The sequence below is a fragment of the Trypanosoma brucei genome, chromosome 11 (assembly GCF_000210295.1).
Source record: "Trypanosoma brucei gambiense DAL972 chromosome 11, complete sequence".
NCBI classification, from domain to species: Eukaryota; Euglenozoa; class Kinetoplastea; order Trypanosomatida; family Trypanosomatidae; genus Trypanosoma; species Trypanosoma brucei.
In genome coordinates this window covers 4271448-4284904 of record NC_026744.1, presented here as the reverse complement: position 1 = coordinate 4284904, position 13457 = coordinate 4271448, and the positions used below count along the sequence as shown (strand labels likewise).

Genomic DNA, 13457 nt, shown 5'->3' with positions numbered 1-13457 from the left:
GTAAATTCACCTATCTATCTCCTTGTCACCATTCCGCTCCTTGTATTCCCATTTCCTCCGTTTGCTTAATCCATCATTCCCTTGTGTACAAAAGGTAGCAAGACACAATGGTCTGAGTAGCGTGTTGGGTCGTTGTGTACGTTGTCGTTGCCGTATTCAGGTGGATTTGGAGCTTTTTCCGCGGCGACCCAGCAGTTCCAAGGGTAAATGGGGCAGTACAAGAAGTGAACTCAACAGACAACTGTCCTGATGGTACCTGAGGGCCGCGTCGTCGTCCTGGTGGGGAAGGCGCCGGAGGTCAGGCTGCTGGCACCAAGGACGATTAGTCGAAGGGATCAGATGAGAGGCTGCAATACCGTTACTGCTGCGGCACGTGTGCACGGGAATGTTACTAGTGCACTCATACTTATGTATGCGTGCGCGTGCCCGTCCGTGGGCAATTATATGATGGCTGTCATTGGAACCGCAGGATTTGCCAGCTTGATTCTATTATCCGTGCCGCAGAAAAAATATGGATCTCGTTCTTTTACCTTCATCCATTCTTTTTACCCTTTTCTCCTGTTTATTTTTGTGCCTCTTTTTTGAGACAATGCTGACTATTGCAGAGGCATCTACACAAACGAGCGTCCCGATAGGAACCCTCACATGCGTTTCCGATGCTTTCTGGTCGCAAAAAGAAAGCATCTTAGATGTTTATAGAGCAATTTTTTTTTTCTTATGTAGGGAAGTAGGAACGTTTTACTTCCTTTTTTCCTTTTTGAGGCATCTCATTTTCAATCTCTGTGGTTTACCTCCGCGCCTTATTTTACTGATGCCATTGTGACTCCCTTCGGGTCTCATCTTTTCTCCTTCACGCGTTCTTCCTTCGTTGTCCACCGTGTTGCGTGACGATAGACACATAAGCTGCTTTTTTTTTTTGAAACAAAAAAGATATAATTATCCTGACTGCAGTAGTGTGTGGTTGTTCGCTGTTTGTTTCTACAGGGCCACCATGACGGCGATACCACCATCGTCGTTAAGCGGAAACTATGTAAATATTAATGCCGCCATGTTGCCTATGATGGAGGCATGCAACTCAGGGGCTGCTAAACTGGTGTCGCCCCAGAAGACTTCATGTCATACCCATGGGCGGGGTGAGTTTCTGCCCAATCGCAATGAACTTCACGTGGACTGCCTCACACTACCGCAACTGTATCGTATTGCGTACCTTCCTTATATGCAAAAGCAGCAACAAAAGTTGGCATGCGGGTCTTCACTCCCACCAACCCCACCGGACTTTGATGGTGAGGATCCAGTTAGTCCGGAGGAAGCTCGGCGATACTTGGAGGACCTTGCCAATATGTATCGCAATCCACTTGAGGATCCTACCCCATACCAGCTCTATGAGAGCTTAGTCACGAGCTTCTTCGAGAGCTATGAACCAGTAATGAAACCCAGCAAGGATGGTAGTAACAAGGACAATTCACTCAACTATCAACTTTCTCTGTCGAGCTTGTACGATGAAGCTGCGTCTTCGGTTGCGCCGCTTCCACTCTTTCATGCCATTACTTCTGGAACAATGGTGATGGTCCACACCATATCCGCATGGTTACTAGACATCAAGAATCTGACAACTCCTGATTGTGCGATGGCAACTGTCAAGAAGAACCGACTTGCAGTACGCCTCGTGAATCATTCTGTTGTGTCGGCAGCTCTTGACACCTTAAAAGAGATTGTCAAGAAGGACGACTATTCCCAAGGGAAGGAGGAGGCTCTCTACGGCTTTCTTGGGTTTGTCGTCCTCCTCCGAGGCGAAATGAAGGAGATACTGGAGTACGTCGAGGTTCTTGAGGAGTGTTGCGCTGGTCCTGCATCGAGCGTAGTGCCTGTGACGGTGCCGCATTACGAGGAGCTACTACGTGTTTTTTCTCCCTCATTATCTGTGAAGAGTGCATTGATGTCCCCTGTTGACGGACGCCATGGCCAAGAGATTGAATTATCTATTGCGGTGCCAGAGAGGAGTGGCATTCGCACATTCTGTGTCTCGCCATGCGGTCAATTTATGGCTGTTGCCACGTTGTTTGATATAATGTTACTGAAAGTCGACGGTGGAAGGTTAGTTGCACGGTCACAAAATGCCGAATTGGTGGAGACACTTTGGTTTATGCAGTTCTCATCTACCTTTTCATCTCTCATACTCACAACGCGGGCTGGTCGTCGCCACGTGGTACTAAATGCCTCGCTGGAGTACGTGGACGAGAGCGAAACGGATCACCCGGCAATCCCGACACATGTAGCTGATGACAAACTGGAGTTTCTATTTGCCCCCAAACTACCTAGTGGTAGGAGCAGCTCACTTTTTCTCTTGGAAAAAAGTAAAATCGTGTTGGATGTGCTGGAAAACGGTGCTTCTTCTGAAGTAGACTTCCTTGTCATATGCAGTCACGTGCACAGCGACTTCTCCGGGGTTCTCGTTGAAATAAGAGCACACGAGACGATTTTCACCGTAAGTTTGGCGGATGGGGTTATAAGGATGGCCCAGGGAACGTGCACTTGCTTCGGTGCGATTCCCAGCGACGTTCCTTGGCACTTTGTGAGCTGCAAGTGGGAGAGGGGGTTATGGACCTTGTGTGTGGATGACACTTCGGTGGAGCTGCATGGTGTACGTGCAGCAAGCCTCGCGGTAGTCAAAATCGCCACCGTCACTGTGCTTGACGGTGTAGGACACGTATCTTCGCTCGCGGTGTGGGGTGGTGACGAGTGCTGCCAGCACTCAATCAACAGGTTTTCAACCACGCGAGCAGTGGAATCGACCGCTGGAATGCTGTTTTGCTTTCCCCTTGATGAAGGTGAGGGGATATGGGTGAAGGAGCTAGTCACCGCACGAGGGTTCACGTTGCTGGAAGAGAACTTTATATGGGACAGCGTCGTTTGCTGTCCTTGTTCACCCACAGAACCGTATGAGCACGATATTTTTCTGCCCCAAGAACAATTTCTGAGTGCTAGAGTTATTGTGAGCGACTACCAGTCCCTCCTCGTCTTCCCCTCATCATGCAGAGGCGGCGACGAGGTCGTAGCTCAGGTCCTGAAAGGTTGCAACACCATTACCCGTGTGTACCGTTGCTCTGCGAGCCACGCAGAGACGCGCTACTTCCTTTCGCGCGATGAGTCTTCGCTCTATACCTTCAAGCGGCGGCTCTCCACATTTTCGATGACACCAATCTCCACTGCCGCAAGGCGAGAGCACCAGTTAAACGTAAGTTGCATTGCTCTAACTGATGCGCATAGGGGTTCCGTAGCATGGGTTTGCAACGAAATTCTTAAAAGGGTTTACATCAACGGGGTGGGTATTATTCGAATCCCTGAGGAAATAAATGCTGCTCGATCAGGCGACCTTCAATACATTGTCACCAGACTACGCAACGCCACGCCAACGACAAAGAGCGTAAAGCTACTCGCTCTTGCGACGATGGGAACCGTATATTTGGAGCGGTTTGCCGTTGAAGGAGCAAAATCACCCCTTTCATCTGTTGTTATTTCTCTGCAATGCTGTTGCAAAAAAGTGATGGGATGGCTTCCTAAGAACTTGATTCAGGATGTGGCTTCATCTCTCTTCAACGCAGGCGGAGGCCCGTTGCTGACGGTTTCGGACCGAGTCGGCGTTTTGCTTAACGCTGATGACATTCAATCGGCTGATGTACTTTACACCTGTATGCAAAAGGATTCCCTTTTATTTGTTCTTTCCTCTGTGGTTAATGATGCTCCCTCACAAATAATATCGATGACTGCTTCCCTTCTCCGGCGATGTGAATTGGAAAGACATGATGTACCGTGTGGTCGCAAAGTCACTCATCTCATGTGGTGGTTTTCAATAATTTCAGTGCAGCTACTGCACAGCCACGGGCAAGGTAAAATCGTTTCGCAGCTCTTGGAGCTCTACGTGAGGCACGCGGGGAAGCTCCTCCAAAGCCGTGGGTGGCGTGACAGCCTACAAGAAACCGAGGTTCACACGGGTCTCTTTCCTCTGCTGATCAGTGTGTCTGTGCTGTGCCCTGCAGCGGTTACTCCAGATATCGAGAAGGCTCTGCTGGCTTTGGTGGAGTCGGCCCCAGTTGTGGGTGGGGCAGATGTGAATACTGTCAGATTTGAGGCGCGGCAGGAATATGATGTGGTACCCAGATCGGATGACGCACCGTTTGTGCTCGCACTGGACTACAAGAGGGCAAAGTCCGTGGTAATCTCCTGGTGGGCGTCCACATCTGATGTGCATGTCGTTGCAACTGATACCAGTGTCGCGGACCCAATATCGTTTGTGTTAAGCAATGAATACCCCTTCTTTGAAATTTCCGGACTGCCTTTGGTGTTTTTCGGAACGGGTGAAGCCTCATTTACTATCGCTAGCAACTACGATTTACCCGTGGGCTGCAGTTGGGGAACCATATTCCGTGAGTGTGTCTTCAATCTCTTCACAACGGTCGCAAAGCACTTGGTGGTTTTTCCTAGGCCACGTGCATTTCCTCTCGCGCCGCTGTTCCATCACGGACTCAACAGCGAAGCTCTATCAAAGCATCAGTTGTATGTTCCTGGCCGAAAAGGGGGTTTGGGTATCGCGTCGGATATCCTTGGCGCTAGGGGTGCTGGAAAAACACTATCAGATAAGGTCTGGCAAAGTGTGCAAGGTAAGGTCAGCCTGTCGATGCGGCCTGTTGTTTCGGCACTTCTGGCGCTTCTTATACATTGCGGCATGGAACCACATGAAGCAGAGGCAGAGTTAGAGTCGCGCGGGTTCTCCTTGGAATGGGGGAATCTGCTTCAGGGAGTTGAGAAGGACGCAACACGTCGGTCGATTGTGGATTTTGCCGGCTGGGCAGTTCGCTGTATTGCGTGCCAAAGCGACGTGTTGCCACTTCAAGCAAGGTTTGTGCCGTATCCGCCACAGGAACGAGAAGGCGAGGCTGCGGTACCGCCGTGCGACGAGGTTGCTCATGGTGACAGCATGACACCAGATCAAAAAGAACCAAAGGAGATGAAGGGCGCCCGGAAGCTTCTGAGCCAGTTACGCGATTTCGTTGAGCAGGGCGGTACGCATGACGAACTTGAAGACATGTTGGTGGAGCAAACGGTTGCCGCATTAAACGTTGCTCGGGGGTTTCATATACTTTCTACGCTACTATCACAGCCGGCGGTAGAATGTGAGCCGCGCACAGTCCGAAAGATCCTTGACGTTGTCTTTTCCGTATATGAAGGAGCCAAAGGGAAGCATATTCTAGAAAATTTCACTGGCTCTGGAGTGGATTTGGAGTCTCGTGTGCGTGTGGCATTCTATGACGTGTTGAGGAAGTGCCGATGCATTCTCATCAACAGTCTCCCTGTGTACATGTCTTCAGAAGTCGCAACAACGACCCTGGCTCTTCAAGGGTCCTTGACCATTCAGCTACTGAGCATCATGTGTCACCCGTGGGACCCCACGGACTGCGAATTGTTTAGTAGGGCATCAGCGCCTGAGGTGCTTAACATTCTCATTCGCCTCGCGGAGTCGATACACATGCCAGTTTGTAGGCTACCAGCGACATGGCGAGCGCAGACGCGATGGAAGCGTAACTCTACTGCCAGTTCGAGGAGCTGCCACCCGGTATTAGGCGGAGTGTTAGCCCCGGCTGATCAAGTGTACGACAGGCGTCTTGCTTCAAACGGATTCTCTGTTGTCATACCTAACCTTAGTGTTTCTTTGTGTGATAGGGGCGTGCTGGTCGAGAAAGCTGCCGGCTCGCCCCCACTCGTACTGCGAGCGGATGAGGCGTGGAGCATCCCACCTCTCACTCCCCATTTAACCGATGTCCCACCGGTGCTGTACTACGAGGTGGAACTTTCAACTTCGTGCTGCAGTTTCATGGTCTGCATCAGCAACTGTCACAGTTGTGTGGACCGACCTGATGAATCCGTGTATTTCTACAAGGATTCTGGCTTGACACACATTATTAAGCTTCCACCCTTCGGTTATGGCGACACGGTCGGCTGCGGTATTGTCCGATTCACCCGTCGTGTTTTCTTTACTCTCAACGGTACCTTTATGTCTTTTGCCGGTGGTATCAAGGGCGGAGAGGATTCCCTCTATCCAACCATTCGTATGGGCGACAAGAAGCGTGTGGGGTTTACCGTTAACTTTGGGCTTCGACCATTCCGTTATGACCTAAACCGACTTTGGGCCTCTCCCGGTTTCGCTGACGTCCCAACGCACTACAGCATCGCCTTCGCTTCGGAGGTTGCTCTACACTACATCACCACTCACTCTTCTACGTTGCAATGCAACTTTAATCCATGCATGACGCCGTTTTGGGTTCAATGCTGTGACGCTGTTTGTCGGCACCTGGGTAATGTAATGTCTTTCGTGACACAGGATGGTGCCAAGATACGAGACAGTTCTGGGTCTTACGTTGCTGCTGACGGCCTTTCTCCATTTGCGGAGTGGTCAGTTCTTCGGCATATTGATACTTTACGTTTCGTTGTGCGGATTGTGAGGGTCCGTCCCCTTCCGGAAGCACTGGAGGAAATGCTGTTAAGCACAGTACGCGTTCTGATGTCACCATCCTTGCATTCAGTTCAGCTCGCAACCGTTGGACTCTTGGCGGAGCTTGTTCCCCATATCAGCCATGTCCACGATACTGGTGTCGTGCGTCAACTTGTAAATATGCTCTTCGTGCATGCAAATGCTCGAGACCGTGAGCGCAAACATATTCCCCTCTCTTTGCGCTGGTTGAAGTGCGATACTCGATGTGTCACGATTGCGCATGCACAGCTGGCACAGATGCGCTCGGGCGCGCAGCGGAGCGTTGTGCTGGGAAATGTTCTGCCGAGGGTCGGCGACACCTCGTTTACCGTACGTATTTGCCGGAGAGGATATCCACTTGGTAGTTCACTGAAAGGGGGGTACTATGTTGGTGTTGCTGCTGCGCATCTCCCGTTTCCGATTTCCACGAGCACCGCACAAGGATGGAAATCTTTAAACCCGCCTCTTGTATGGGCCCTCCACGATATGTCACCGCAGCTGCAGCACGCAACGAACCCGCACGTGGCGCCCAATACTTTTCAGCGGTCCTTTGGGAGTGTGGAGTCGATTCGTGTGCGTGTCCGGCGGGAGAAACGGGAACTGGAATTTTACCGCGAGAATGCTTTCGTCCAGACACTCTTCGTCAATGTTCCATCGGATATCGATTTGGTTCCCTTCGTGCAGCTTTACAACGACGATGCCTCCGCGTTTATTGGGTCAGGCGAGATGATGTCGCCAATATCCCCCGTCACTCTTCTCAGGGCTGCAGCCACCGATGTGCTGCGGAGTATGATAACGCTGAAGCCCTTTGAGCAATGCGTTGTTGATGCCGTATGCGGTGAGCTCAATGATTGCGTCACTCCTTTTGTCACGTTGGCATTGTTTGGGGGTGTGGCAGATCCGCGTCTCTTCGAGATTTGTGGGCACGATGGTGAGGTGGCGGTTGTGTCGTGCCGCCGGCTTATGAGCCATTGTGCCAGCGTTTCTTGTGAAGGTGTCACGTTCTGCGAGCACCTCGGCAATCTTCGTCCACACAATAGCCGTTTCATGCACACCGCGCTGCGTTGGGAGCAGCCTGGTCACTCACTAGGGGGATTGCGTCAATGTGTTAACGCCCTGGTTGGTGCTCTCAGGCGCCTTGTTACACCATTGGTTACGACACAGGCGCTTTCTTTAACCGAAGTGCGGCAGCGGGAGCGCATCCTTGAGGAGGAAAAAGAGCTATGGAATCGCTCGCTTTTCAGTGTCCGCGCGATGCATTTCTATCGTATTCAACGACTTGTACGAGATACTACTTTACTAGAGCCGTCACGTATTCCTTGCGGTCATACTTTTTCGTCGGCCCTATCTAATCCTTGCTTCCGTTTCCCGCCGTACTTCTGCGGTAGTTTGGCGACAGTTTTGAACGACACGAAGGGTTCGTCAGCCCCCTTCATTGCAATCGCAGAGCCGTCAGTCCCATTTAAAGGTCAGTTCAGCTTGCGCTTTCAACTTCTCCGAGGAAAGGTAGGACAAATATTGGGTGGAGGATATTATGTTGGTGTTTGCAACGCTTCCTTTGGTTGGAGACGGCGTGACCTCACATTGGGAAGCCCGGAGGCGTGGGCGCTGCACGATATGGATGTTGCACCGTGGCGTTTACCTCACCTCTGCACCAATGCAAAATTTCGTACTATAGCGGAGCCTAACTGCATCATTGTCAGCGGTGATATCGTTCGTCTTGATGTTAACCGGGACGAAGGGACCATTCATGCGTACCGCAAAGGTGTGAATCAGGAGGAAACTCCTTTGGGATTGATCTACGACGAGGTCCCTGAGGGCGAGGAGTTATTCCCTTTCGTTCATCTCTACAATACAGACGCTGTGGCCGTTATTTTACCTTCACGGAACAATGAGGAGGTAACGCGCACAACCACGCAGCTGCCACATTTTTCGCTGTCTCTGGCAGAATTCAAGAAAAGATGTGACTCCTGCCCTATGATGAAGCTGACAACTGACATGAATCAGTTGAAATGGTACAAGTGCAATGAATGCGTCGACTATCAACTTTGCAGGTCCTGCTTTATGCTCTGCGCCCACTCGCACCATCCTTTTACCGAGATGGGATCCAACTTGTTGGTAAGCAACAATACCCCTCCAAGCAAACTAGATGTGGGAATGAGTGTAGTCATTCCTGCTGTATGCGCCTTTTACCTTAAAAGTGAGGGATGTTGTGTCGATGAAAGACGGATGCATTGCGTTGCGGTTTCGTCTGGAATCAACGCTCTGACAGTATGGGGGATTGCGTATAAGCATCGGGCGGTTTTCACCGTCACGATTAATACAACCGATGGAGAGCCGCTGGACCCCGTTGTACCTACGTTCATTGGTATTGGTGAGGCCTCGGAAGTACTCGGTGTCTCCCCAGTGTCGCTTCGAGGGAAGTTGGTTTCGGGGACACCAGGAATTGTGGCTCTCTGCAACGACTCGACGCTGAATCAGGCAGTAAGATTTTCTGCTCGTTCTGTAGGGGGCTTCCAAAACAGTTCGACAATCACTGTTGAAGCAGATTTCCAGTGTGGTGAAGTGGTGATAGCACGTGATTGGTCGACGCTTGGGTCTTGCGATATTGCCTCACTTGATGTGAGCTCATCAAAGCCTAACCTTGTAGGGTTCGTACTCTTCGGACAGAAGGACATTACAGCCTCCGTCTTGCCAGAATGTGGTGGAACAATTCAAGGAGTTGTGGATGACGTTACTGATGGCGTTGTGAGTGTGTCGTGTAGCGGTGGGGTAAAGTTGCTTAGGCCAGAGCACTGCCGCGTCCCGCTTGTACCATGTACAGACTCCCCAATGGTGGGTGTGCTTGTATTTACCTTTGATAACGGAGAGCTTCTTCAGGGCAGGGTTGTGGCTGTTGATCGTGATGAAGCGGTTTTGTATGTTCCAGCGGGGGGTGCAGTTCGGCATGTCCCTTTTTCACAGCTGTTGGTTGATCCGTATGGTGTGGTATCTGAGGAACGGGAGCTTAACTGCAACCTGGAAAAGTGTGGCCCAACAGTGGCAGAGGGCTTTGCGATATCCCGATTCTTGCTGATTCTAAAGGGGTTGTGCGACAACAAGGACCTTTCCTCCGTTGTTCTCCCACACCGTACGGCACTTGTGGATATTCTGAGACACTTGGCAGCAGTGGAAATAAGCAACGATGTTCAGGCGAAATTCTTTTCTGACCTACAGGATGCTGTGATGGCCACAGAGAGTTGCACATACCTGGCTGAGTTGGGTGATAAGCGCCTCGATGGTTTTGTACCTTCATCTCTGTGTAATTCATGGTTTTGCGCAGTGAAGTACAACATGTTGGTTTGTGCAATTGGTGGAGTGCACAGAGGGGAAATCTTTCGCGTCGTTAAACAGAATACTGCAGATGTATTTGAGGGCGTGAAGATTCACGCACCGCATTCAAGAGTTTCACTCAGTACGCTGGATTGCATTCCAGTGAAACAATGTGCCGGGAATGTGTGGTGGACGTCAAGCAGTGGATTGCCTTGCAGCCTTTTTGAGCATGGGCTGCGGGTGACGTGTCCCAACAATCCCATGAAGAGAATGACAATAGAAGGTGTGTGGGAAGGAGAAATTAGCGCTGCTGGTGGAGTCCGCGGCACAATTTCTTTGCAGTTGAAGGCAAACTGCATGGGCGAAGCTTACGTTAACCTTCCTACCGGTTCTATGAAATACACCGCGTTGGGAAAGTTTAGGCGCAGCAGCCGATCTTTATTCCTTCTACTGTTTACTGCTCCTCTTCAAACTGTTTATTGTGTCACTCGTCTTCTAATGAGAGGGTGTCACTCCTCATTTGAGGAAGTTGCGGAAGAAGTCGGGTCCGTCCTTGCAAGTGGAAAGCGTTCCGTCGGAATCGTAATTGCGGAGGGTACCGTAGACGCCAGTGGTCTGAGGGTTTCGGGGCAGTGGAAGCCAAGAGAAGGAAGTGCTAGTGCATTTGTGTTGCGTTCCTTCCGCTGCGACACGGTGCGAATACCTCCATTGTCTGACTTGGCTCACGTTGAACCTCTTCCCGGTTTGAGGGACCCCACTGAACCCCTGACAAATACGCTAGCGGGGGTGGAAAAGTCGTATAAACGCGGTGTTGGGTCGGCGCTACACCGGCTTGTGGTGCTGCTTTCCCGTCACATCTATCTTTCCTTTCTCGGCGCTGGTGGGGACGACGTTCAAGCAGTGGTGCTTTACCACTCCAGTCCTATGGCGGAGAAACTGTTTGCTACTTGTACAGATGGAGCGCTGTTGCAAAGGTTTCTGTGTGGAGCGTTGCGGACCATTTCAGAACCCTCAACAAAGCCATGGGATTGTGTCACCTTATCGCATCTCGTCACTAAATATGTTTTACTGCGCCCTGAAATCGTGGTACCTTTTCCATCGCTTCTTTGGGATTCGTTTCACGCCATCGTGTCGGCAACACATCGCTGCTGCCGAAGGTACCGGCAACACCTTCTGGGATGCATTATCAGCCTTGTTAGGTGCTACGGCGAGGGACACGATGGCGTTCTTCTTCAGTTGTTATCCATGCTGGTGAGGTGGGTTGACCAATATGCCTTGGACGGCTCGGATTACTCGGAGATTCCGGAGGATGTTGCCGCGGGAGTGGAGCTTGTGATGTTTCTCCCGGAGTCACTCCTCGCTAGCACTGTCCGCCATATTCCTTTGGCACCACTGCGGTGCCTACTGGATTTGGCCCAGGCGTTTCGTGAGGGGTGCCAGCTGCCAAAGGCTGTAGACATTAGCGATGAGCACGATGGCATGCTTCATGCGGCGGTTGTTGAGGCGGTCTGTTTATTCGGGGAGTTTGAAGGTGGCTCTCTCGTTGTGGGAAAGGTCGTGAGCCGATGCGCTGTGGCCTCTCGGGGAAAGTACTATTATGAAGTTACATTGCCAGAGAAACTCTCGGTGCCATTTGTCGTCGGTTGGGGGACGAAACAACACAGTCATATTCCTGACCAACCCATTGGAAGTGACGCATACAGTTTTGGATTTACGGGGAATGAACTCTTGTGCCATGACAGAAAGGAAGAGTACAAACCAGAAAAGGGAGTGTCGCCAAAGTGTACGATTGGTTGCCTTCTGGACAATGACAAGGGGGTGGTGGCATGGTCCGTTGACGGAATTCGTGGACCGTTTGTACCTATCCCTGTTGGACGCGGAGATGGGCCATTATATGCCTTCGTGTCTGCTGGCACGAACGACGGCATGCGGATCTCTTTGAATGTCAATGAGTTTCATTACCTACCCGGTGACTACTCGGACTTGGCTGGGCGTTTTGCCTGCGTCAGGGTACGAGGTTGGGGTGATGCCGCTTCCCAAGGAAAAAGCGTCCTGCCGTACATGCCCATTTCGTTCTATGAACAACTGGCATCATATCTCTCAGATTTGGAGGAGGCCAAGCCATCAAGGGTAACTGAGATTAGTGCGAGCGGTGTCTCTCCGTTCCACTGCGAGCCTGGTGTGCATGAAAGGGGGCCTCTCCTGCGCTACCCGATGATCATGGCGCTTACTGACATGGAAAGGATGCTTCACACAAAGGTTATTCGTGTTGCTGAGAGCTGCATGGCAACCGCTCGTCGTTTCATTAACTTGGACGATGACGTTGTCGTTGGGTGTTTGCCTGAGGCCTTTCTTATGCTGAAATGTATTGTTCGGCGCCCGTTCACGAGGCGGTATTTAGTGGCCATTCCACAGGTGGAGATAAATGACATGCCCCAGGGCATAACAGTGCACGTAACAGAGCTGTACTGCGATCTCCCACGAACGGCCGAGGCGGTTCTCCACTGCTCCATACTGTCTCAAATATATAAACAGATTGGCTCATTCAAGCCCAGGATGTTTAGGCAGCACCCACTCTTCAAAGTGCAGCTGCACATCACTCACAGTGGACACTCACCTCAAGATCTTGGAGGCCCGTATAGACAGTTGTGGACTTTCCTTAGTGAGGAGATCATGACCCATCCAGACATGTGTTATCCGAACACCTCCTTCAACCGGAGTCCACTTTTCCACTACCCGGAACATTCTCAAAGGGTCGGGTTAGTACCCAACAGCTCCGCCAACTCAGCACACAGCCTTGCACTTTTCAATTTACTCGGAAAAATAATGGCTCACTGCATTGTAGCCAAATCACCAGTTTCCTTGGATTTTTCACCCTTTCTGTGGAAGTATATGGTCGGAGATGTACTTATGGTGAAGGATTATTATCTTTACGTCGATAATGCGGCGGAGAAGATTGTGGGGGATGGAGATTTTCTCCTCAGCACAGCGGCCGAGGAAATCATACCAAACTTTTCCAAGGGCCTTTCCGCTGCTTTTAGCAACGCAACGATGACGGGAGAATCCCAAGTGGCTCACTACCGTCGGGTCGCGGAGAGTTGTCTGCTTCACTCACTAGACGCTCAGTTAAGCGCTATTCGCACAGGTCTTTGGGCAGTTTTACCGAGGCGAGTCGTTCGCTGTGTTTCGTGGAGGGAGCTGGAGCGAATGGTGTGCGGTGAGCCCGACATAACGCCTGAAGTGATGAGGCAGTGGCTCGAAGTACAACTTCCGCCGCGCAGCAAAGGAATTTTTTGGCGCGTCATGGACGATTTTAGTCCTTGTCAGCGCTCCTCTTTCCCTTGTTTTGGCTGCGGTCAAAAGCGGCCTCCCCTCGCTGCTAAAATCAGAGTTCTACAAGGAACGGAGAGCATTGATCATCTCCCACGGGCTCAATCGTGCACATCACTTGTGACAATTCCTCCGTATGATACGTACAAGCTATTTAAAGAAAAGCTCATGACAGCAATTAACCATGCAATGGAAATGGAACTTGCGTGACTCCCTACAAGGCGAAGTAAAAATTACTATTTTAAAAAAATATTTTAAAATTTCTATGACTATTTCCCACCTCCCCACC

At 50.9% G+C, this 13457-nt stretch overlaps 2 protein-coding genes across 2 annotated transcripts; both read left to right on the top strand.

Annotated features, from left to right (window-relative positions):
* Nucleotides 1–249: 249 nt before the first annotated feature.
* Nucleotides 250–585, top strand: TbgDal_XI18260 (hypothetical protein, unlikely; the record flags this gene model as incomplete). Its single annotated transcript, XM_011782668.1, has 1 exon — nucleotides 250–585. The coding sequence occupies one exon, from the start codon at nucleotides 250–252 to the stop codon at nucleotides 583–585; it is 336 nt and encodes a 111-aa protein (XP_011780970.1).
* Nucleotides 586–991: 406 nt separating this feature from the next.
* On the top strand, nucleotides 992–13378 carry TbgDal_XI18250 (hypothetical protein, conserved; the record flags this gene model as incomplete). The annotated part of the gene is made up of 1 exon (XM_011782667.1): nucleotides 992–13378. One exon carries the CDS (start codon nucleotides 992–994, stop codon nucleotides 13376–13378), a length of 12387 nt encoding a protein of 4128 aa, XP_011780969.1.
* Between the last annotated feature and the right edge of the window lie 79 nt (nucleotides 13379–13457).